Here is a 23,822-nt window from a genome sequence, read left to right as displayed (position 1 = left end):
TCTCTGAGGCTCTCCTTCCCTCTCACTCCACTGCACCCCTTGGGGGTTCCCACCTGCTCCCCGAGCTGTAGCTTCTGCCAACTCCTTAAGCTATATTTCCCAAGCCCTCCTCGATTCTAAGCTTTACGCTCACAGATCCTACTGCCCATGGGTGTCTCCTAGAGGCCTCCACCTGCAGGCTTCCATACTCCCCCGGGTCCCCCATGGCAGTGAATGCGGCCTCCTCCAGCCCAGAGGGTCAAGACAGAAGCCCTGGGCCTGTGCTGGCCCCTCTCTGCCCCTCACCCTCCAGGTCCGATTGATGACCCGTCCTACGGATCCCTCTCAACAATGTCCTGAATCTGTCACTTCTGCCCCACTCTGGTCCAGCTGTCACTTAGATTCATGACAGCAAGTTCAGGGTCTCTAAACAGTTTCCCTCACGTACGCTCTTGCCACCCTGGCCTTTCCTCCAAGCAACAGAAATCGCGTCAGCCACCCCGCTCCCGGGCCCTCCGGTCCCTCCCCAGGCACGTCACACAAACGGGCCACCGCAGCCACCTGGGCTCTGCTCCCCTCACCCCACCCCAGCCTCCCCCTCACGCCACGCTGCAAGCTCGCTGGACTTCCTGCGGCTTCTCAGAGACACCGTGCTCTCTCTGGATGCCACATCTTCACGGGGCAACTCCCCCTGCCGGAACAGCTTCCTCCCCCTGCCCCCTTCACCTGGCGACCTCCCGCTCAGCCCCCAGGTCTCAGCTTAGCCATCAGAGAAACCACCCCTGACCCACCCATCAAACCACACGGGCTTTGCTGTGGGCTCCAGGAGTGGCCTGTGATCTTGCCCTCCCACCTCCCGACACACCTCCCCCTCCCCATGCGGGGAGCTCGGGGTCCACGTCGGTCTTGGTCCTCAGCACGGCTAGCATATCACACAGCGTCAGCACAGAATAAGCGTCCGTTATAGGGTTGCTCAGTGGGGACACTGAGTAGGGAACTTCTCTGCATGTTGGGCTTCTTCCCAAAGTGCCCCCCATCTTGTATGCAAACCCCTTGAGGCCCAGAACTGTGAAGAGTCCATCTCTGGACCTCTGAGGAGCCCACCACGGGTCTTGCACAGAGCAGGTGTCCAGAACATGTTTATGGAGAAACCAGGAGGGAAGAAAGAAGAAGGCCTCATGTAAAAGCACAGGGAACCTAGAAAATCAGTGGCCTCATTCATAAGGCAAAGCCTTAAAAGTTTAAAGAAGGAGAGAGAATGAATGCGAGTGTGCAGCGAACATGCGGGCCTGTAAATCACGCTGTTGTAAATGCCACGGGGAGAGCGGCCCGGTTTCCCTGTAGCAGCTCGGGAAGCAGCTGTAATTCAGAGGTGGGGCGGGCCTTACAGGAACTCGCGGGTCTGGGTTCCTGGCACTCCTAACTCAATTTGGCCATCTCTCTCAGGAGAGAGAGTCCTTTCTTGGAAAACAGATGAGCTTTCTCCTCTGTGATCCTGGGAAAGGCCTGGCTCTGTGATGACAGGTGGGGGAGCCCCAGCCAGGGGGGACACCCAGAGATCTCTGTGGTCCTGGGGATTCCCACCCAGTGGCAGGAGAGAGCACAGAGGAAGGACGCAGAGACACCATGTGCCCTGGCGCCCTTCTCCACCCCTTCCCGCAGCATGGTCACCTCCGAGGCTGGGCCTGGGAACCAGAGGGCGATCACAGGGGTGCCCTGGAGACTGAGGGGCGCCACCGCCCCCTCCCAGCATGAGGGACCCACAGAGAGCAACCAGCCACACACCGGGGTGGGGAGCGGGAATCAGCCCCACACCGGAGGCTGGGAGTGGACTGATGGTGGGACCAGACTCTTGGTCGTAAAGTGGAGGGCCACCCCACCTCCAGACCCCCACCTAAGGGACAGGCTTGGTCAGCAGTAGGGCTGCCCTCTTCCTTTCTTAGTGACCGTGAGCATCACTGACTCCATCCTCCTCCCCAAACCAACGTCTCCACCGTGCCAGTGGCCACGGCTGCTGGAGCCGAAGGCCAGGGGCCCGAAGCTGCCTCTCACTCCCTCGGCACGTGGGCCCTCGCGCCCTCCACAGCACACCACATCCTCCTGCCCCCAGGCTCTGCCCCGTGGACCTTCTTCCAGCAAGCCTCTCCTCACAGACCGCCTCCTCCCGCTCCCCCTCTCATCCAGGCTGCGCTGGGCTCCCCCACCGTGAAAAGTGATGTTCACTCAGGTCTGCTCTTCCCACCCAACTGCTCGTCACCTCCCTGTGAAAATTCTCAAACTGCAGCTGTACGGACACCTCCAAATCAGGAGGTTGAGCAGGGAAAGAACTCAATCCCAAGTCCCCAAGAAGACAGGAGAAATTATGAAATGCAGAAATTCTGAGACTTTCGAAAACCAGTGTATTTCTTGGTTGAGTGAATGCACACACCCCACGACAAAAATTATTTCCCAACTTTGGCTTTTAGGTTCCTGGAGTAAAAGGAGTGAAAAATCTAATTCTTGAAACCTTCATAAATATATGCATTTTTTTGATAAAACTACTTAAATGAATCCACTTTTGCCTGACAAAGTAGAGGAATCCAAAGCTCCTGGATTTTAAAAGCTTCCATTAAAGCAGCTTTTCTTTTTTCAAAAAATAATGAATTGAAAAATAAATCAGAAGGCTTAATTAAGCCCAAGGCCAACAGGAGACAGCCAGGACAAGGCCTCCTGACAAGTCTGGGAAGGCTGAGCAGGGCTGTGTCTCCTGCTTTTCTTATTTCTGAAGAAGCTCCAACCAAAGGCATGCCTTTGAATCGTACAGAATTAGAATTCTGCTGTGTTTTGTTTTGTTTTTCAGGCAGTACAGTATGTCTTCATTGGTGCTACAGCAGGCTCGTAAATTAAGATTAAAAGGTGGTGAGGTGGAGACAAGAACATGTTCCTGAGGAGGGGAGAGAAAGCAGCAGAACAGTGCCCCAGGGCTTGTGCCTCCTGGCACTTCCCTGGCTAACAGGGGCTCCCCGTTTCCTCAGACCTGCTTAACTAAAAGCCCCGACTTCTGCAAGCCAGGCTGAAGCTGGCTGCATCTCAAAGAGGGAAAGGTCTGTGACCCAACCATGTACGTGTGCCACCCTCCCCACGGGTCTGCCTGGGACCAGGTGCTGAGAAGACAGACAGCACCTCATGCAGCCTACAACTGGTACCACTGGTCAGAGGCCACAATAAAGGGCCACCATAGATAGCCACTAGCTAGGCCATCCTAGCTAGTAGTTCTGTGTGTGAATTGCTTTACCTTACTTCAAGTGCACATTCATTGACTTGAGAACGTATTCAGTACCTGTTAAATATATCAGGCACTGTCCTAACACCAGAGATACAAGAATGAAAAAGCCCCACCTTTTTGCAACCTACATTCAACTGGGGACACAGGCAGCCACCAGAATCTCTCAGAAATAATCAGCTGTGATGATGCTCAGCAGCCCTGAAGGCAGTTTAGACCATGTGAGCGGAGACCCCTGTGCTAGTGCAGGGCCTCTGCCCCTCTCTCAGGATGCTGACATGAACCCTGTGCTCCAGACAAAATGGACTATTCATTTGCCTCCAAATCCATCCTTGCCTGCTCCCATGCCCACGTTCATGCTGCTCCTTCCACCAGGAAAGGCCCCCTCTTTACCTCTCAAACATCCTACTCTGCCTTCAGAACCAAAATCCACACCCCCTCCTCTGCGAGTCTCTCCTGTTCCTCTCCCCACCATCTCCCCCCTCTACACATTCCTCAGCACCATCTCCAGCACGGAGCACAGAGCCTGGCACAGCACAGTTTGAGGGGCTCACGCAGAAATGTTCCTCTGTAAAGCAATTTGAAAACACTCAGGAAGAGAAAGAACAGCTTTCAGGGCAGGAAATGGTTAGTGGAAGCTTCCAGGAAGAAGTTGACCTGAGTCCCTGCTGGAGGAAGCTAAGTGGAGTGAGGGAGGAGCAAGGTACTCTAGGCAGGGGCCAGGACCTGCCCAAATACTACCAGGGACCCAGTAGGGTGCCGGCCACCAGAGGCAGAATGCCTCCCTTGCCATGATGGTGCTGCGCTGGGGAGGGCACTTCAACAAGGCTGGTGGAACCCCAAAGGCAAGAGGCTCTGGGAGGTCCCCATGGGCTCCCCAGCAGAGCACTGAGCAACCTGATGGAGCTGGGGTCCAGCTGTGTGGGACTCACAGGTGGGGGGTGTGGGGGACTCAACCTCCCCCAGCACACGAGCCAGAGGGTGTGGCATGGAGCAGTGGCAGCCAGAGCAAAGATGCGGGCTCAGACCTAGAGCCCAGGAGGAGAAACTGGCCCCAGAAACCCTACCCCCGACCATGGCTTTTGTCCCCAGGAACGTCCACACATACAGCAGGAAGGATGGCACTTCGTCCTTTCAGACAGGGGAACGGAAGCACAGATAACGTGACTCACTCGTGGGCACGGCGCACTGACGGCAGCCTGGGGAGGTCAGGCCTGTAGTGGACAGGGGTGCTGTGGAAGGCAGCCTGGCACTGGTGTTATGGGGTGTGGGCAGGGTTCAAATCCTGCCTATGCAACTTTACCCACAGGTGCCTTTGGGCAGACCACTTGAGCTCACGGAGCCCAAGCTGCCTTCCCTGGAAAGTGGGAACAGAAACACCTCCCCAGCTGCCCGACCGGGGAGAGGGGAGCATCTTGTGACACACGCAGGGAGACTGGCAGTGGCCTGGCTCAACCCAGAGCGGCTACGACAGCGTATCCCCTGCAAACTGGGGTCAAGTCTTCTGCTGAGAGGGAGGCGGAGGGGAGCTTAAGGGAGCTGGAAGGAGGTGCCAGCCTAGAGGACAGGTGCTGGGAAGACCAACCAGTGACCTCTCCCCCCAGGTAGGGCACCCCCTGCAGAGGGAGAGCACCTCACCCCAGCCGGTCACCAAGTGTAAATTATGAACTTCACTTCGGCAGCAGAAATACCAAGGTTATTTTGAAAAGTACTAAGAAATGTTAATTCCCTGGGGCTCTTTATGTAAAGATAGACTGGAATCAAGAGGATGGAGTAGCCCCCAGGAGACTGACAGGAAGAGAGATGCACTTTAATATTTCATTAGTGTCCCATTAGCAAGATAACACACATTTTCACACTTGGTGACTTCTTGGGAATAACGTCTCATTCAGAAACAAACGGGGACGCCACCACTGCTTACCCCGCTGGCCTGCTAAGCATCCTGAAGCAGCCAATTGGAAAGGACTTGACCTTCAGGGTAATGGCTACCCATGCCAATGAACTCAAGGGTGTGCGACTTCCTGCGAGGCTCCTACAAAACCTGCTAATCCAGATGAAAGCCAAGAAACTGAGCTGAAAAAGTGAGGAGGCAAAGCCTTTCTCGTGCTCCTCAAGCCAGGCTTGTACTGTTCACCCCTCCAGGCTGCCCACCAATTAGGGGATCCTCACATCTTGGCCATCACCACTCACCCTGCAATTACAGCTACAGTGGAGGGCAGGGGAGGGGCGGCGAGGGGGCCGGGGTTCAGGAAGACAAGGGGTGGGGTGTCCTTAGCTACCGTGGTGCAAATCATTGTCACTTTCATTTGCTCAGCAAACATGTACCAGGCCCCTAGCGTGCGCCAGGAATGGGCCTGAGGCTGTGCACAGGGCAGGAAGCAGGCAGACAGCAGACGTGGAAGCGGAGAAAGGTAATGAAGTTGTGGGTTTCACAGCAGACCCAAGAGGCAGGCTCGGTGTTCCCATTTTTCAGATGAAAACAGCTCAGGGAAGTAACCGCCCTCCGCGGCTCAGGCCACAGACTCAGCTGCCTATCCTATCCTTGCAGCCGGAGGCAGGGATGTGGTAAAGGGAGAGGCCTGGGGGGAGAGGCCTGGGTCCTAGACCTGCTCTGCCCTCGGGCAGGGGGGCCAGCTGCCCCCTGTTGGCCTACCGTATAGGGCATTTAGAGATGACAAAACACATGTGAAGACACTGCAGATGAGCTTTGTTTCCAGGCTTTCAGACGTGTCGCTAAGGTCTCACTTTTCTGGATGGACAATAATTGCCAGCAGGTGGGAGGATCACTCGGCCCCCTCCTCCCCGTCTCCCGTGAGGTCTCAAGGCGCCAAAGGAAATGACCACCGGCGGGGCCCTCTCAGCTCAAACGAGCCACCTTCACATGCGTGGCCTCCCGGGTGCCCGAACGCCCTCCTGGGACCGCCTTACAGACGGCACTTCCTGGTCCTGAGCAAAAGTCGTCATTCCCGTCCAAGGAACAGAGGGCATCTGACCTCCAGGGACACCCTCCCCGATTCCCTCTAATTTGGTCTGTGAATTTAAAGCAAGGGAAGCTGCCAGGAGTGGTGGGCACAGGGGACGGCTGCGAGGATGTAATTAACACAGCTGCTCCGAACGCAAGGTGACGCCTCGTCTCCTCATTAGCAGGTGTATGGCAATTTAGAATGACAACCTGGAGGACGGCAATGGGGACACACAGCCCCCTTCCAGGTCCGTGCCTCGCCCGCCACTTCAGTTTCCTGGCTGTCGAACAATGACAAGCAAAGCTCTCGCAGCAGAAGGCTCCAAGCTACCGCAAGCCCAGCAAGAAGTGCTGGCGCCAAAAGGGCTGGCGGCCTGGAAGCCAGGCCCGAAGCACCCCGGACCCAGCACCACGGGGTCCGGCGCTGAGACCCGTTCAGTGACAGGAGGGCACAGCTCTGTCTTTTAAATACGTCCCCATTAAAGGTTCAGCGTGGGCTCCTGACCCCGTTCGCTGTGCTCAGTAAACACAGAAGGCAAAGGTGGATCATGAGGACGTGGTGACCTTCCCAAACCATGACCTGCTGGAGGGACACAAGGTAAGCAGAGCGCTGTTTCCGAACAGCTCGAGCTCACATCAAGTCATTCTGGCATTTTCCCTTCAAGAAACAAGACCAGCTAACCTATAAGGGAAAAGAATCTGAAAAAGAATAGACAGACAGATAGATGGATAGATGTATAACTGAATCACTGTGCTGTACACCTGAAACTAACACAAAATTGTAAATCAACTATACTTCGATTTAAAAACAAACTGTGGATAATGGGAAAAAAAGAAAGAAACAAGACCAGCATTTCTCCCTACTTAAAAATATATATGTGTGTGTGTGTGTATCTGGCTTCACCTTATAAGCCTCAAATATAGCAGAAACATTTCTGTAGAGAGGGTTAACCCTGTGAAGTTATGCTTCAGCCTGGCTCAAAAGAGATACACACAGGTTTGGGGCCACCCAGGTGACTCTACCTACACAGAAGCTAGAAGATAACTGGGGAAAAATAGGAGAAAAAAAATTGCCGTATTGGGGTTTGAGATGACGACCCTTCTTTTCTTTCCCAGCAGGTCACCCATGTGAAGCCCACGGCGGCTTTGGAGTCATCTGGACTGTGCATTTGAATGATGACCCAGCAGAAGGACGATACCCCAAGTGCCCCTCCCATCCCTGAGCAGCTACCTGGGCCCCCAAAAAAAACACTGCTTCAGCACGTCCACTCCACAAGGGCAGCGAGGGGCTGTGCCCAGACCGCAAGACCCAGTCAATACACAGATAAAGCCAAGAGCCTAAAAGGGACAGCTGCGGCCCCACAATGGCACGTGGTGAGAAAGGCCCATTGACTCGGGGACCAGTGAGCGGGACAAGGTCGGCTGCTCCGAGCTTGATACAGGCTGGGTCGCCCTCTGGGTGAGCAGCTAGAGCAGATGTGGGAAATCTTCCGCGGCGTTAGGGTAACAGCAGAGGGGGATCCAAAAGTCTCCATCCTCTCTGAAAGCTGAGCCTGAAAGACCAGACCTGGAAAGTTTGCTCAGGGGAGGTTTTCACATGTCTTTTTCATGCACACAGATTCATTTCACCTGGGTCGCACTCACGATCTGAGGTCTGCCCGAGGCGGCAAGTGAGCACACCCAGGCCTCACCTGTTATGGGGCTGCCTCTTACGGGCCACCCCACCTGCTGCACTTAGATCCACACTGCACACGGACAGCCCCACCGCGTCACCAGCTTCTTAGACAACGAGGGCCTTCTCTACCCCTGGGCTCTCTCCCTCCCGCACACAACTGCGCCTTGGCCCGGTATACGTCATTCCTCAGCTGGCCCAGGGGTCTGCTCTAGGGCCCGCCTCAGGGTGGAGACCCCATTCACCTGGGAACTGCATCCCCTGTTGGAGAGGCCCCCGGGCCCAGCAGCCCTGAGACGGGCCCTCTCCCGGCTGTGAGTTTCCAGGTGACACCTGTTCCCAACCCGCCCCGAGGGGCCACAGCATTTCTATGATTTTGCTTAGAAAGAACAATGAGTTTTTTTTCTTCCAAATGCAGCTGGAACGGGGAGGCAAAACTGACCTTTCATGCATATTTTGCATTAATTCAGAAATACTCTATCCAAATAAAGAATATTAGGTGACTTTACTTCATGTGCCCTTTCATCTAAATTATTAAAAGTCCACCTATAATACTTCGGATGACCGCAGCAGACAAACAGATTTTTTCTCTTAAGGCAAGGAAATCCTCATTTTCCTGGAGAGTAAAAGAGAACGTGGTGAGTCCGCCTGCTTAATCCTACCTGCCTCCGTTAAAAAAATAGAAAAAGGATTATGATGTAAAATGACCAGGATGCTTGTGGTTATTATTGTACTTCACTATGTTATTCTTTGATTCGATGACTTTTAATTAAATTTAAATTGATCGAGCAGTTTCAGCAATGATTTCTCAATACTTGTGTGTGATTCTGAAGATGCTGGAATCTGGCTAAATTAATATTGCACGCTCACCTGCCAATAACAACTCCTGGTGAAAAACTGCACATTCAGGAGCCTGGCAAAGGCTGTCCCACTAAGTGGTGCTGCAAGGACGAGACGGGAGCGTCTCAGGATAGATGCCCAGCTGTCTGTGGAGTCTGGTCTGACAATACCATACACAGTGCCTTGTGAATAGTGTTTTATCAAAGTTGAATCAAAGCATGTTTTTTAAAATTTTATGCCCACCTTCCCAGCTCCACTCCAAGAAAATAAGATGGAGCAGACCATGGTTCATAACTATTGACCTGGACTTTGCCAAACCTGGAGAAGGGTGACAGGACCACTGCCCTTAGAGGCTTGAACTTATGGGGAGAATCTGGAGGTGAGTGAGTTGCCAATTTGCTGACACACAACACTTTTCTCAGGAAAAGTGCGCTAAACTTTCCATCTGCTTCTTGAATATTCTAGCTTAGCATCTGCAGTGAGCAGTGAACCACATCCTGTGTGCCAGGAAACGGGGAAGCTGAGGGGAGAAGGGCTGCACGGCAGGAGCTAGACAGAGCCCCGGCCACCCGCCTGTGGAGCATGGAGAGTGGTCGGGAGTCCTCCCTGGACGCCGGGCACCCGCTCTGCCAGGCTTGAAAGGCCAGGGGCCACAGCCTGACAGTAAAAACCCTTTCTCCCTGAGCCTTATCTCCAGGGAGACAGATGAGACACAGACAAGGAGATGGTGCATGTCAGGCAGCTGAAGCGCCTTGAAAACCAGCAGGCACACGGGGTAAGGGGCGCTCTTCAGATGGGGTGACGAGGGGAGTCGTGTGAAAGGGGCGTCAGCAGAGCGGAGGGGAGGAGGCGTAGTAAGAACCGTCTGGGGTCCCCGGCAGAAGGAACACAAGCACACAGGTGTCAGGAACGGGGGAGCTGGAGCCAGACCGCCCGAGGCCGGGAGGTCATCGAAGGCTCTAGATCTCACGGTAAGCATGATGGGATCTCAGCTGGACTTGAGAAGAACCATGCTGGCTCCTGCCTGGGGGCAAGAGCAGAGGCCCAGCTGGCTGGCTGGCTCTCTCTCTCTGAGAAGTCAGGGTCCACCTCCAGCTGGGTGGCTCTGGCCGCAGGACTGGCTGCGCGTCCTCCCCGTCGGGCTGGCCCAGTTCCCGCTGCTCCCTCTCCCAGAGCCTTCGGTGTCTCGCAGGGAAGGGGCCGTCAACCCAGGGAACCAGGCAAGCTCGCTACCTGGCAAGAGTCACATGAGACCTGGGAGGTGCCCCGACTCAAGAAGGTCACAGGGCGGCAGTTTGGACAAAGCCCAGGACTCCTCCTGGCCTTCACTGGAAGCTCCCTGCAGCAGGTCTTGCCTGGAAAGAGTTCCTGAATTAAGCTGCAGCAACTCACTCTCACCCTTCAGAATCTCTGCTGCACCCCTCCCAGGAATCTGGGGACCTGCGGGGGGCGGGGGCGGCAGCTGAGTGCACGTTGGTTTGTCCTGTCTCCTCCCAGCAGGCGTTCCCAGAGGTCAGGGACGGTGTCCCCTCATCCGTCTCAGAGCCCAGATGTCTGGCGACTGAGCAGATAGTGAATGTTGACGCGGCTGCTCAGGTCAGGACAGCCCATAACTCACTGTTTCACCAACTCAAGGACACAGTGGAAACCACACACCGGATTTTTAAAAAGCAAACAAACTGCAAAGCAATTAGAACAGATAAATCACAAATATTTAAATACTGAGGGCTAAAATTGATGTCTCCATTTTCTCTTCCAACCCCGGGGACAGCAAGGCCGAGTCGTGGCACAGACGGCACCAGCCCTGCCTCCTAGCGGGTCACCTCCGCTCAGCCAGGGAGGTTTTAAACTTTGCTAAAATGCATGTTTTGATTTACTGAAGGAACTTGCACTGGCCCCAGGCAAATAATAACTGTGTGAGAATAGTTCACATAGCACCTTCCACCCGCACTCCCTTTAGGGAAAAGACTGCCGCACTCAAAAATGAGGAGGAGGAAAAATGAAATAAAAAAATACATCGAAATAACAGCCACCAAGTGGGGAGGGGAGGCAGGTTGCTGAGCCAACTGCCAAACTCGCACGGCTCTGATTTGCCTTTGAGACGATCTCACTCTGCCTTCTGTTGCTTAAACAGTAATTATTTAAAGGCATCAATGAAAAATGCCCGCTCCACTGCTCCCGGGGCACAGTCCCCGGCCCACCCCCGCCGCCACCCTGCCTTTCTGTGTCAGTGGGGTAGAACCGGGCTAGAGTAGAGGCTCTTCGCGGGCTCCAAGTGCCGCTTCACTTAAGGCCAGAAGAGGGGCTGCGGCCCAGCCACAGCCCTGCCGGGAGCGAGGAGGGAGCAGACACGGCACGGGCCTGCTCTGCCCCCTCTCATCAGCACCAGCAGCCCAGACACAGCACCTGCACTTGGCCTGGAAGGCAACTCCTCTGCTAGGAGACCAGCCTCTCCACCTCCCGTGGAGGGACTCCAGGCAGTTAAGTAGGTTTCGTCCCATCCTCCTCCCCGCCCCTCCCCGGGAAGGGAAGCCTGGGAGAGTCAGACTGCCAGGACCATTCGGACGTGACATGAATGAGGCAGTCCCTTCTTAGCATCAATGCAGGAGAGCGTCCAGGTCCCAGAGTGGTCCTTCCTGGCCATTAGAAGAGATGGTGGGCAACTCGGAGGGTTCACAGTGGCCAGAGAGCAGACACTCAGACAGCAAAGTGCAGCACCAGCTCCACATCCTTGGGGTGTCTGGAGGAGCAGAGAGTGGAGGAACGCAGTGCCTTTCCACGGAGGGGAGGCGGGCGCTTTCACCAGGCTGCCCAGCAGCAACTCTGCACTCAGTAACACTGTATGAGCCCCTCTGTGTACGACGCCCTGTGTCTGGGCCCAGAACACACAACTTGGAGACACAGGTTCTGTCCCCAGTGTGTGTAGACAGACACACTCACGAATGACTGATAAAGAAATACGTGAAGGGGCTTCCTAGGTGGCGCAATGGTTAAGAATCCGCCTGCCAATGCAGGGGACACGGGTTCGATCCCTGCTCCAGGAAGATCCCACATGCCATGGAGCAACTAAGCCCGTGCGCCACAAACATTGAGCCCATGTGCCCACGCGCCTAGAGCCCTTGCTGCGCAACAAGAGAAGCCACGGCAATGAGAAGCCTGAGCACCACAATTAAGAGTAGCCCCCACTCACCGCAACTAAAACAAAAAAAAGAATGCCCGCACACAGCAAAAAAAAGACCCAACACAGCCAATAAAATAAATAAATAAATTTATAAAAAAAAAAAAAGAAAAGAAATACGTGAAGGGCTGCACGAACCCAAAGCAGGGAATAACCCATTCTGCCGGGAGATGAGGATGGCACAGGAGGCAGAACATAACTGAAACTTCCGGCTGCTCCCATCACCCGGGGCAGACGGGCAGGCTCTGCGCGGACCAAGGGCTTCACTGTCATTCTAAGGAACTGGGGCTGTACCCCGCAGAGTGGGGGTAACTGAAGGCAGAAGTGGGTTGTAGAGAAAGGGGGAGCAAGGCAGGGAGACCCAGAAACAGGTCAGGGGACCCACTCTGGGTCAAGTGGTGGGAGGGATGGAGAAGCCAGAAAGCGGAGACACAAAGAAGAGCCGGCAGAACCTACAGCTGTGCACCCGCGGACTCAAGGGAGCACGGAAGGCACCAAGGGGCGGTGGGCCTGGGCCACCAGAGACGGCAGCAGCAGGGATGGTGAGTTTTGTGGACAGTGAGTGTGAAGCGTTCAGTACACAATGAAATATCGACGAGAAACTCAGGAGGGAGGCAGGGCCTAAAGACACAGATGTGGAATCATCAGAAAGAAACACAGTTTCCTTCCAGCCAGAGTCCTCTTACAAGAGAAAAGAGGGTCAACGACACACACACAGAGGCCCTGGCATCTCAAAGGGGAACCAGGAAAAAGGCAGGGTCTGCACGGTGAGCAGAAGAGAGGGCAGTGTCCCAGACCAAGGGAGAGGACGGTTTTTCTTCAAGGAAAAAGGACAGTTTTTCTTCAAGGAAAAAAAAAAAATAACATCAATGCATGCTACAAAGCAGCCAGGAAGGATGAGGGCTGGAAACTGGCCATGGGATTTGGTCATGAAGCGTTTTCAGTGACCCCTAAAATGAGAAGGTTCTAGTGAGTGGGTCAGGAGGCAGAGGCCCAACTTCTATGGTCAAGGAGAAGATGGGAGGGAAGTGGAGAGAGAAAACGGTAGCAGGAAAGCTTTGAGAGCAACTTCACATGAAGTGAGAACGACAGCACATCTGTGAGTAGACGGGAGAGAGCAATTCAGAGTAGACACCTAGATATTTACGAGCTTCAACTCGGAAGAGAAGCGTGAGCCGCAGATGACTCGGAAACTGTTAACAGAGTGGTGATGGCTGAAGCCGCGCCCATGCACGACAAGGCTCATGGAGAGTCTAGAGAGAAAACAAAGACGGAAGCAAGGACCCTGCTGTGTAAAAGGGGCTGGAGCAAGAGCTTCTTTTCCAGTCCCTGTCCCCACATCCAGCTCAATCCATAAGGCTGGGATTCCTGCCACATTTGCTTCTAGAAGGAGGTGCCCCCATGATTAAGACACATGGAAAATCTTCAAGTTCTTTACAACACTGAGATTCTATAAACGATGAACGGGTAAATAAAGGCAGGTCCTATAGGACCCAGGGTCAAAGACTCAGGTTACTTACCTGTCCCTTTGATATTCTGAAGCTTTGCACCTTTCCCCTCAAATCCAGGAGGATACTGGATAACATCAACAACACATCCCAAAGAGAAACGTGGGTTATACGAAATGCACGCAATGATAACCAAACAGAATACACGGCTAAGAAAAGTTAGGACTCAACAAAATGTCCATACAAGTAAGACTTTAAGATGCTTTCATTAAAGTATTATTACCACATGATAAAATGCACACACCTTCACCCGTCTGATGAGTTTTAACAGCTACCTGCGCCCATGTGATCACATCCCCATGGGCACTGAGTTCTTTTCCTTCAGCACCAGGAAGCTCCCTGATCTTTCCGGTCACTCCCCCTCCCTGCCCTCAAGAAGCCACTTTACCACCACAGATTGGTTTGTACTTCTTCTGTTTTCTAGACCCATCCATATGGTTGCATCAGTAGTTTTTTTTTTTTTTTTTTTTTTGGAATATAATTGCTTTACACTCTTGTACCAGTTTTTGAGGTACACCAAGGTCAATCATCTGTATTTATACACATATCCCTGTATCCCCTCCCTCCCTCGACTCCCCCCCTCCCTCCCCGTCCCAGTCCTCCAAGGCGGTAGTTCTTTCTTTTCATTGCTCAGTGGTATTCCATTGTGATAACAGTTTATTTACCCAGTTTTCAGATGATGGATATTTGGGCCGTTTCCAGTTTGGAGTTTTCTGTGAACATTCCTGCACAAGCCCTTTCATGAACGTGTATCTTCTCTCTAAGGTATTGTTGGAATTGCTGGATGTTAGTCTAGACCTTCGCTTTCATAAAAAGTACCAAACAGGTCTCCAAAGAGGCTACTACTGAATGCACGTAACACTCCACCCATATTTGGTGTTGGCAGTCCTCATTTGAGCCATTCTGACAGCTGGTACCTCATGGTGGTTTTACTCTGTATTCCCTGATGAGTGGGATGTTGAGCACCTTTCCACATATTTACTGGCCACTTGGGGATCTTTTGCGAGGTACCTGCTCAAAGTGCACAGGTCTACACGCTCTGACAAAGAGTTGTGTAACCACAACCATGATCAAAATATAGAAAATTTCTACCACCCCCAAGGTTCCCATGTGCCCTTCTCGGCCAGCTGACCTCCACATCCCATCCCCAGCAACCGCTGATGTGCTTTCTTTCCATAGTTTTACCTTTTCCAGAACGTCACAGGCATGGCAGCAGGCAGTGCACATCCCGTTGAGTGGGCTTCTCTTCACTGGGCGGGACTCGTGTGAGACTCAGCCACGTTGTATCCGTTTGTTTCTCTTTATCCCTAGTAGTCTTCCAACGAAGGTGCTGATCAGTCACCAGCTGCATGGATGCTATCTGGGTTTTTGGCTACTGGAAATCATGCATAAAGCCACTGTAGATACACCTTTCATCCTCATAGGTAAATATCTGTAAGTGGGATTACTGGGTCATCTTGTAAGTACAGAGTTAAGATTGTTTTAAAGTGTAGATTTCCAAGAAACTGTCAAACTTCTTTCCAAAATGGCTGTGCCATTCTGCCTTCCCACCAGCAAGGCGTGAGAGTTGGTATCACCGGGTTTTGTTGGTTTTTGTTTTGAAGGCATTCAAACACGTATGTACTAGTACCTCACTGGTTTTATTTTCCTGATAACGAAAGGCTTTTAGTTTCATTTCCCTGATAATGATGCTGAACATCTTTCATGTGCTTTGCTGCCATCTGTGTATCTTAAAGTGTCTACTCAAATCTCTTGCCCATTTTTAAAATGGGTTCTTTTCATATTATTGAGTTTTAAGAGTTCTTCATACATCCCGGATACAAGTCCTTCATTAGACACATGCTTTGCAGAGAAGTTCCCTCCCAGTCAGTGGCTCGTCTCTCCACTGTCTTCACAGTATCTTTGGAAGAAAAGAATTACAAAATTTTGATGAAGTCTGAAATCCATTGTTTTTCTCTTGTGGATTGTGTATTTGGTATCTAAGAAATCTTTGCTTGTTCAGAGTCACAAAACCTTCTTTTTTCTTCTGGAAGCTTTATAGTTTTAGAATCTAAACTTTGGCCTATAATCCATTTTGAGTTAATTTTTGTATATGTCCAAGGTATGGGTCGAGGTTCATGTTTTTTGCATATGATGTCTAATTGTTCCATTACAATTTGCTGAAAAGACGATCCTTTCTCCATTGACTTGCACCTTTGTCAAAAATCAATTGACCATATATGTGTGGGTCTATTTCTGGACTGTCTGTTCTACCTCACTGATCTACGTGTCTATCCTTTTGCAATACCACACTGTCTTGATTACGGTAGCTTTATAGGCAGTCCTGAAAATCAGGCAATGCAATCTTCTAGCTTTGTTCTTTTCCAAAATTGATTTGGCTTTTCTAGGTCCTTTGCATTTCCATATAAACTTTACAATCAGCTTGTCTAAATTTTGACTAGGATGGCACAGAATGCATCAATCAATTTAGGGAAAGGGGGCATCTTAACAACATTGAATCTCAATCCACAGGACAGCCCTCCATGTACGTAAATGTTCTCTCATTCCTCTCAGTAATGTTTTGTAGTTTTCAGTGCAGAAGTCTTTGCACACATTTATTACTTAGTTTTATGCTAAGGTATTTGATGTTTTTGAGACTATTGTAAATGGTATTGATTTTTTAATTTCTCTTTTTTTCCCTAACATATAGAAATACAATTGACCTCGCCCCTTGCAGCCTTGTTGAATTCCCTCATTACTGCATGTGGCATATATATATATGTGTGTGTATATTCCACGGGGTTTTTCATCGTCATGTTGTCTGCAAACACAAGGTACATTCTGAAGGTAGATGACTTGGTCTGAAACTACAAAGGACAGGTGCTTTTCAGTGATTAGAAAGTGTTCAAAATTTTAGGGGAAAAAAGAAAGCCTTGGAGAAAACTCACTTTAATTGCACAAACTGAGACGGCAGACTTTTACCTCTGAGTTGTATTTCCGTCTCCTGTTAGACTGACACCCTCTTACAAGGGAGGGCGGGAGGCTGTCTTGCTGTGTGGCAGTGGGATGCCACCATCGGGGAATTCGGCTACACACGGCTTCAGTGACCCCTCCCACACATCACCCCTTCTCTGCTGCGGCGTCAGGGCTGGCGACAGGCCTGGGGCACACCAGCAGGCCTGGGGATGAGGCCAATGTCTCAGTACATCTCCACCCTCTATTATCTGGATATTTACCATAAGCTTCTGATAATAACATCTCAGTGGGCCTGGTAAACAAACTTTGGATTTCACATGTGATTTTTCAAAGAGCTCCAGAGAGTGGGGCTGTTAACAGCATTTTTCCCACCAGCATATGAGGCACATGATAAGGTCTCAATTACAGGTAACCAATAATCCAATGACAATACACACACAGCAGGGTTTGAAATGTAAACACTAAAGACCCTTGTTGAACAGGGAGGCAGCATCAAGTTCACCAAGTTTATGGCTCAATTACTGAAGTCCACAGAAACAAGGAAACAGATCAACTGATGACAGACTTGACAAGGGACTGGGTTTTAAATGTATTTCTGCCACCATCTGATTTTTTTTCCATCCTGCAACCTTATATAACTTGCCTAAAGTCCTCAGTCAGATCTGTGGTATCAACCACTAGGATCTGTTTGAAGTTAATAATTGCCTGTATCACAAAAGTCAAGTCATTATTTATCATGCTAGTGTTTCTGCCCAAGAGTTTCAGATAGGATTTCTCTATTAGGAGGCAGTGAGACTATATGTGTGTGTGCCTTTGTGTGTTATATATGTAATTTTTTTAACGGAGAAATAACTCGAGAGCACTCCGCTGCCTTTCTATCAAATGCGAGGCAAGTGATTGCTGAGTTCCCAATTATGTTCAACCTTAAATCACACTGTTTGGTCTGGTTGTATATCCAGCCCTACAGGGAGTTGTGCAAAGGCATATATTTGGCAAGCTTTCAAACCACGGCTACAAAACACGTGCTGAAGAAAATGATTCAAAATATTAAGAAAGCAGTCATTTATTTTAGAAAGCCTGTTCACGTGAGACAATAAGCTGCTTCCCAGAATAGGCTCCATCCATCAGGAAAACACTAGGAGCCAGCGCACTGGCTGGAGCTGCCTCTCGGCCTCCACGCTGCCGCGATTATGATTCATCACCCCCAGTGCATCGGAGATGGAGACGCGGGCTGGCCGCGCTTCCACGACAGCAGCCGAGCTGCCCAGGGGGCAAACCCTCCCCACCCTGGAGAAGCACTCCAGGACAGATGACCTCACGAACCCCAGAGACCCCCCTGGTTTCCTATGGATCCTCACGGGAGCGCACGCGGGCACAGGAAGGGGGTGGAAGGCGAGCGCGCCCTGGCGCTGGGTTCAGACCAAGTGCTTCTCTATTAAAAGATCATATTCTAGTGCAAACAATACAAAGCACGGGCTCCACGGCAACCAGGCAGCTGTTGTCAACCAGGAGCTCTGCTCTGGGGTAAAAGGTTAGTGTCCTCCTAGGGATCAGTCTAGCCAGGCCAGCTACGCTGGGCCAACTGAAGCAGAGTCCCTCTGAGATGAGACTCAGGAAATCTCTTTCCAGCGTCTTTCCTGAATGCCCCCCTGGAAACCTTCTGTACCACCCTGAAGGGCCAGCTCACAAGCCAATTCCATGCAGAACACCTGCTCCCAGTGACCACCCCGTTCTCTCACCGTCTATGAGCTTCAACTCATCTGCCCAAAAGGCAGACTTTACAGCCTCTCCTTCCACCACTCCAGCCTGGAGAATGGGCAACAGATGCATCGTGTAAAGTATTCATAATAATTAGTTTCCTCAAGATCAGGACACACTAAAATGTAACAAATATTTAAGCCTCTCAACCAACTTTAAGAAACATGTAATGAGCCAACCACAGCACTAAGACAAGGAATATAAAACTGCATTTTACCAACTGAGCCACTGGAATCTCAACTTTCCTAAGGCAACATCTTTGAATCTGTGGGGGGTTTCAGACACTACTAACCACAGCATCTGCAATGAAGAGGAAAGTTATGGACTGACGGACAGCCAGAAGTTTCTGCAAATGTCTAAGACAAGAGAGGACAAACCAGGAAAAAGACTACCAAGCAGTTTGTGAGCAGGAAATCATTTAGGCTCTTTTAAGCTTAAGAAAGGAGAAACGAACAGGTGCTCCTCCCCTGCTAACATCCAAGGCCAGTGAAACACGGCTAGTGAAATGCAACCAGCGTGTCCATCAAGAAGGGCCAACCTCACTTCCTCAAGCTGGATCGAGGGCCCTGTTTCATTTTCAGACAATTAAATAACAAGGACCATATGCACTAAATGTGTGTCACGCACACTGTCAAAGAGTACCGTACACACTGATTTATAATAATCCACACGGGACAGTCACTGCCCTTCAAATACTTAATGGGATTATTGGCCCCTAGTGGCCAGCTATGCACAGGAATAGGCTTAGAATATTCAGTTGACTAAGCCAGCATGCTAATTTCAAAAGCAATCAACCAAAGGGTCGAATCAGGAAAGCGAGACCATTTAGGGGTATGCAGCGGATGGTTTCTAGTGTCTGTTATCAAAGAAAAGTGGCTCCAGTAAAGACAGGCTTATTAAGTGTTCAGTAGCTAGGAAACCAATGACTGACAGGCACTTCCAACTCTCCTCCCTGCTACCCGCTGACCCTAAACACACAACAACTCACCAGCAGCTCATCGTGGGAACACCACCTGCTGTGCTGCCCACTTCTTACAAACAAGACCCTCCATAAACTGGTCAAAACCCATCTTCCAGCCCTATTCTACCCACCTTCATCTCACTTGTCTCAATCCTGCACAGGCCAGGCAAGAAGGGACCAGGCAGTCAGGCATCTTGACGGTGACTGCCGTTAGGCTCCGTCACACATGGAAGGAAGAGATTGTCTTAAATCGCATCCAATGCGCTGATGATCAAGAACGACTCAACTCCTCCTCTGCAAGGGCTTGGACGTAGGTCTGAGCTATTAAAAGGCCATTTCACTATAAATTAACTGCGAAGTCACTGTTTTCACCCCTACAACCCAACCACTGTAACAACGTGCTGAGGAAGGTAGCAAAGGAGTGGAAAGCTGCACAGCGGAGCTTTTGCTCAGCAGATGGATCTCCTGGGTTCTGCACCCCAGTCCCCAACTAGCACATTCAGGACCAAAGTAAATGCTTCAACAGCCAGCATGGAGTGGCATAATATATTTGAGATTTAGTGAGTTGGAAATATGATTCTTTTCTCCCTAAGGAACTTGAATGTGAAGGGTTCAATTAACTACTTCGAGCCACCATCACCAACTTTCTAGGTCTCAGTAGACTTACCACATTTTCCTCCTAAAAGTCTGAGATGTCACCAGGAGGAAAACCAAGGAAGCAAAAATAAAGCTCCCCACCAAAGTTTAGATTTCTGCAAACATGGGTACCTTAGCAGATTTGTTTTCTGAGCACAGAAAGCATCCCTGTCATGCTCAGAAGAAAGATGCCACCAGAGAAATCACTGAAAATGAGGCCTGGCTTTCAAGCTGGGCGTGAGTGAGTTCAAATCCAGTCTCTGGCAAGGGAGGCAGTGCTGCCCTGTCCCACTGCCCCAGCTAGGAGGCAAAGCACCGCTGGGGGCTCCCTGTGAGACAAGAGCGCTGGCAACAGTAACTTTTCATGGGGGGCGGAGCGGGGGGCAACCACATTCACATCCTTCTCGGGACACAGGCTGCTTCTGTTTCAGCACAGCCATTCTGTGAGCCCCAGAAGGTCAGCATTCACCGTCTAAAGGCAAGGGTCACAGCCGTGTTTCTGCAACAATTCCCCAAAGGCTTCACGACCGTCCTTCCAGGTGCCCAGCTGTACCAGGTCGGGGCTCCCCGTGGACATCAGTGATCTCTGGGGCTCCTCACCTGAATCCACGCTATCAGTGGTGATCTGTGTGCTTCCAGGCACTTCTAGTTGCTGAGAGTACAGCTGAGGAGACAAGGTCCCTGCCCTAAAAGAGCCTGTATTCTAGTGGGCTGGCGAGGAGAGAAGTAAGGAAAAGAAAGATTTAAGATGTCTCAGACAGCAATGAATGCTATTAAACACACACACACAAAACCTGCCAGAGGACAGGATGACGGGGGGCTGTGCTAGATTGGGTTGTCCGGGCAGGGCCTCTCTGGGGAGATGGCATTTGAGGGGAGAGCTGAATGGCATGAAAAGGACAGCAGGGCCGGGGCGGGGGGGGGCCATCCACACAGAAGAAACAGCCAATGGGAGAGAAGCACACTTGGTGTGTTCCGGGTATGGGCAGCGTCAGTGTGCCCAGGAGGAGGGCGAAGGGCGGGAAGTGTGAGCCGTGGCAGGACCGGACCACGCAGGCCGCCTGTGCACAGGATGGATGGAAAGTCACCGCAGGGTTCAAGCAAGCTAGTGACCTCATCCTAATTCCACTCTGAATAGCTCGCCCCGGCCCCGCCCAGGGAGACGAGGAGTCCACCCGGGAAAAGGTGATCCATGTTCAGGCAAAGAAAACGAGGGACGCTTGGACTCGGGAGGCACCCGTGGAGATGGGCAGAGTGGACGACATCCTGGAAGGAGAGCTGGAGGACTTGCAGAGGGAATCCACATTTGGGCTGGGGAACAGGCAGAATCAAGGCCACTCCTGAGCCTCTGGCTGGAAGCCCTGCTGGATGTGAGTGTCAGCCCAAGTCTTCACTTTCACAAGTGCGCTCCAGGCTCTTTCTGCCAACAGTGCACGTCAGCCCTCCCCAGCCACCTTTTAAAAGTGGACAGAGAACACTGCACCTGCTCCAAAACTGAACGGCCGACTTAGGAACTAATACTTACAAACACGCTCCAAAATGAAAGGTGAGTAGGTTCTGGTCTAAGGGAAGGCTGACAAGAGTCTAGAAGAAGCTGCCTGAGCTACTCTCCCCCCCTCCCCCGACCCCCTGCCCACGACACCACCCTCTCAACTGGAGAGACTCAGTTTCCCGGCTCTGCCCAGGCCCTCCACACAAAGAGCTGCTCACAGAGCGTTTTCAGCTTCCTTTAACCAGGCTTTTTAAAAGATGCTTTTTCTACCCTAAGTTTGTCACCATTTAAAATGTTGTGCTGGTCAGTGGTAACTGTGTAAATGCAGCAGCCATGTCTACTTTTAAAAGGGAAACCCATTTCGCATTCTTACATCCTGAAATATTTAAAATAGCTAGTTCAGCCATGTTTTCACTTTTTTCAAACCGTGTGTATGGATTTAAATACAGGTTCAGCAGAAACCAAAGCAAGTCACACATTTACTTTCTATTAAACATCTAAATCAGAAAATTAAAAACCTATTTTACATTTAACAGAAAGAGGCTGTCAAATCAGCACGGCAACAGTCTCATCGTATTTACTGCCAAGCAGGGCTGAGGTTGGAGAGGTAATCGATTTTGGAAGGGAGGGATGGGTTTCTTTTAAATTCTTCAAAAAGGGAAAAATACATTGGAGCAAACCTTTAATTCTAGTATCTTCCAAAGAACCTACAAAGCCCTTATTCTTTCCAAACCTAATGCTTTTTAAAGGCAACTCTTGCCCCTTAATTCCACATGAAATATTCAGCATAGCATAATTAAATTTTATTCCACGCTATTTTTGTTGGGTTCACAGAAATACAGGGTGGTAGCATCTTTAAAACAAACTTCCCAACAACTTCACTTTCACAGTGAATGGCTGGCTCTCAGAATTGCACTTAAGATGCAAACCCCACTCCAAAAGCATATTTCAGTCCAGTACAGACGGGTGGGTTGTCACATCCAACCTGCAAAGAAACGACTGCCCCCTCCTCGACTCACTAAACTGCACTTGCCACAAGGTACCTCTGAACAGAGATCTCATCTTTCAACATGTAAATACCGGGGCCTGGTTTAGTTCTTCATGTGAATCTACCCAGTGGGTAAAGAAAACAGAAAGGAAAAAGGGAAAGAAGCACACATCTGTGGAAGAAAGACATGTAATTTGAATTAATATTTGGGTAATTGGCTCATGTGTGGGGAGTGGGCCTGATGGTTTTGGACATTATTGTAACATATAAGCAAAATCTTTATCTTGTTTCCAATCAGCGTCAGTAAGTGACAAGTGAACACAAAACACCTCTCTCTCACTGGTGACCCAGATCACAGGACTCAAAGAAAGAGAAGTGGTAACACACTTCCCGAGTATCCACAGTGAAGTCCACCAGCCACAGGAAGCCAAGGGCCCCATTTAGTCTGACTTTCCGGCATCAGTCCCATGGGAGCCCCTCTACCACTCGATGGGACATAATTCTATTAAAACACACATCTCCCTCATAATGTGCACGGGAAGCTAAAGTCTTCTTTTTACATTTTGCAAACGTATCAACAGGGATCATCTCAGATCAATGGTGACCCAACCTCTCAGGCCAGCCAGACTGTCCCACTTGCTTTATAACTTCCTAAAAAGGTGCCAAACCTAAAGAGGGTGACCAAAACAACGACAACAAAGATTTTTTATTAAGTGACATCCGACATTTCTGTAAGAGAGCAGCATGTCCACCCATGCTAGAGGCCATTAGAAAAGCCACCGGGGATGTATCCCAGATGCTGCTCCAGAATTCTGAGCTGCCAGGCTAGAACCAGGGAAACACGTGGATGCTTTGTCAGCTTAAAAAAAAAAAGAAAAAAAAAAGATGGTTCTTTAATGGGAATGGTACAACTTCAAAAGGTTAAAAATGTATCTTAAAATAATAAAATAAAGTGTATCTTAATTCTTACACTTGACTTTGGCTTTGTAGATTCGTCTACTTCATTGATTTTTAAAAAGACCACCTGCCAAACTCAGCCAAGTGATCAGTGAGAATTTAACAGCCTGGGAAAAGCTGCCACTACAGCTGCCGATCGGTTCCTCTGAACCACGGTTCCAGAAGGGTTAAATGAGCTGCTGAACATGGACACGTAACCAAAACCAAACAAATGTGACGACAAAATTAAATTTTTATACCACAGAAACAGGTATTCAAATTTAAAGCACCTACCCCACATTTGCAAAAAAACTTTTCCGGAGACTCATTTTTGCTTTCTGCTCAGATCTAAATGTTTAGATAAGACGTTCTGCTAGCTTTTCAAGAACCTGGCCCATTTATCACTTTTTCGAGCTATATCATCTTCTCATTCAAATGCCTCAGTGCCTCTTGTAGAAAAGATGCGGCTCGTGTCCCTAGTGCCAAGGTGTCTGCAGCACAGGATGTTCCCAAAGATCACAAGCTGGAGCCGCCCCAGCAGAGGCTGCAGGTACACCGGGGCCTGCGGAGGCTCGTGACAGCACACACCAGTGATTCTCCCTGAAGGCACAGGATGGGCAGATTCTGTTAAGTCAAGCCTAATATTGCTGATGCCACAACACTCAGTGAGGGTCTGGGCTGAAACAAGATACATA

At 50.5% G+C, this 23,822-nt stretch overlaps 1 protein-coding gene across 5 annotated transcripts in view; it reads right to left on the bottom strand.

The window, feature by feature from the left end:
* CAMTA1 (calmodulin binding transcription activator 1) overlaps positions 1-23,822 on the bottom strand; it is an 869,135-nt gene that overhangs the window by 750,284 nt on the left and 95,029 nt on the right. The window contains exon 4 of one of the 5 annotated variants that reach the window (XM_057695090.1): positions 22,863-23,050. The exons of the other annotated variants lie outside the window; for them this stretch is intronic. Coding sequence (XP_057551073.1) covers positions 22,949-23,050 — 102 coding nt within the window. The 3' untranslated portion in view covers positions 22,863-22,948. Of the gene's footprint in view, positions 1-22,862; positions 23,051-23,822 lie in introns of those variants that run through there. 5 annotated transcript variants of the gene reach the window in all.

Source organism: Hippopotamus amphibius, chromosome 1 (assembly GCF_030028045.1).
Source record: "Hippopotamus amphibius kiboko isolate mHipAmp2 chromosome 1, mHipAmp2.hap2, whole genome shotgun sequence".
Taxonomy (NCBI): domain Eukaryota; kingdom Metazoa; phylum Chordata; class Mammalia; order Artiodactyla; family Hippopotamidae; genus Hippopotamus; species Hippopotamus amphibius.
Note: the sequence above shows the minus strand (reverse complement) of the source record. Positions and strands in the feature narration are given on the sequence as shown.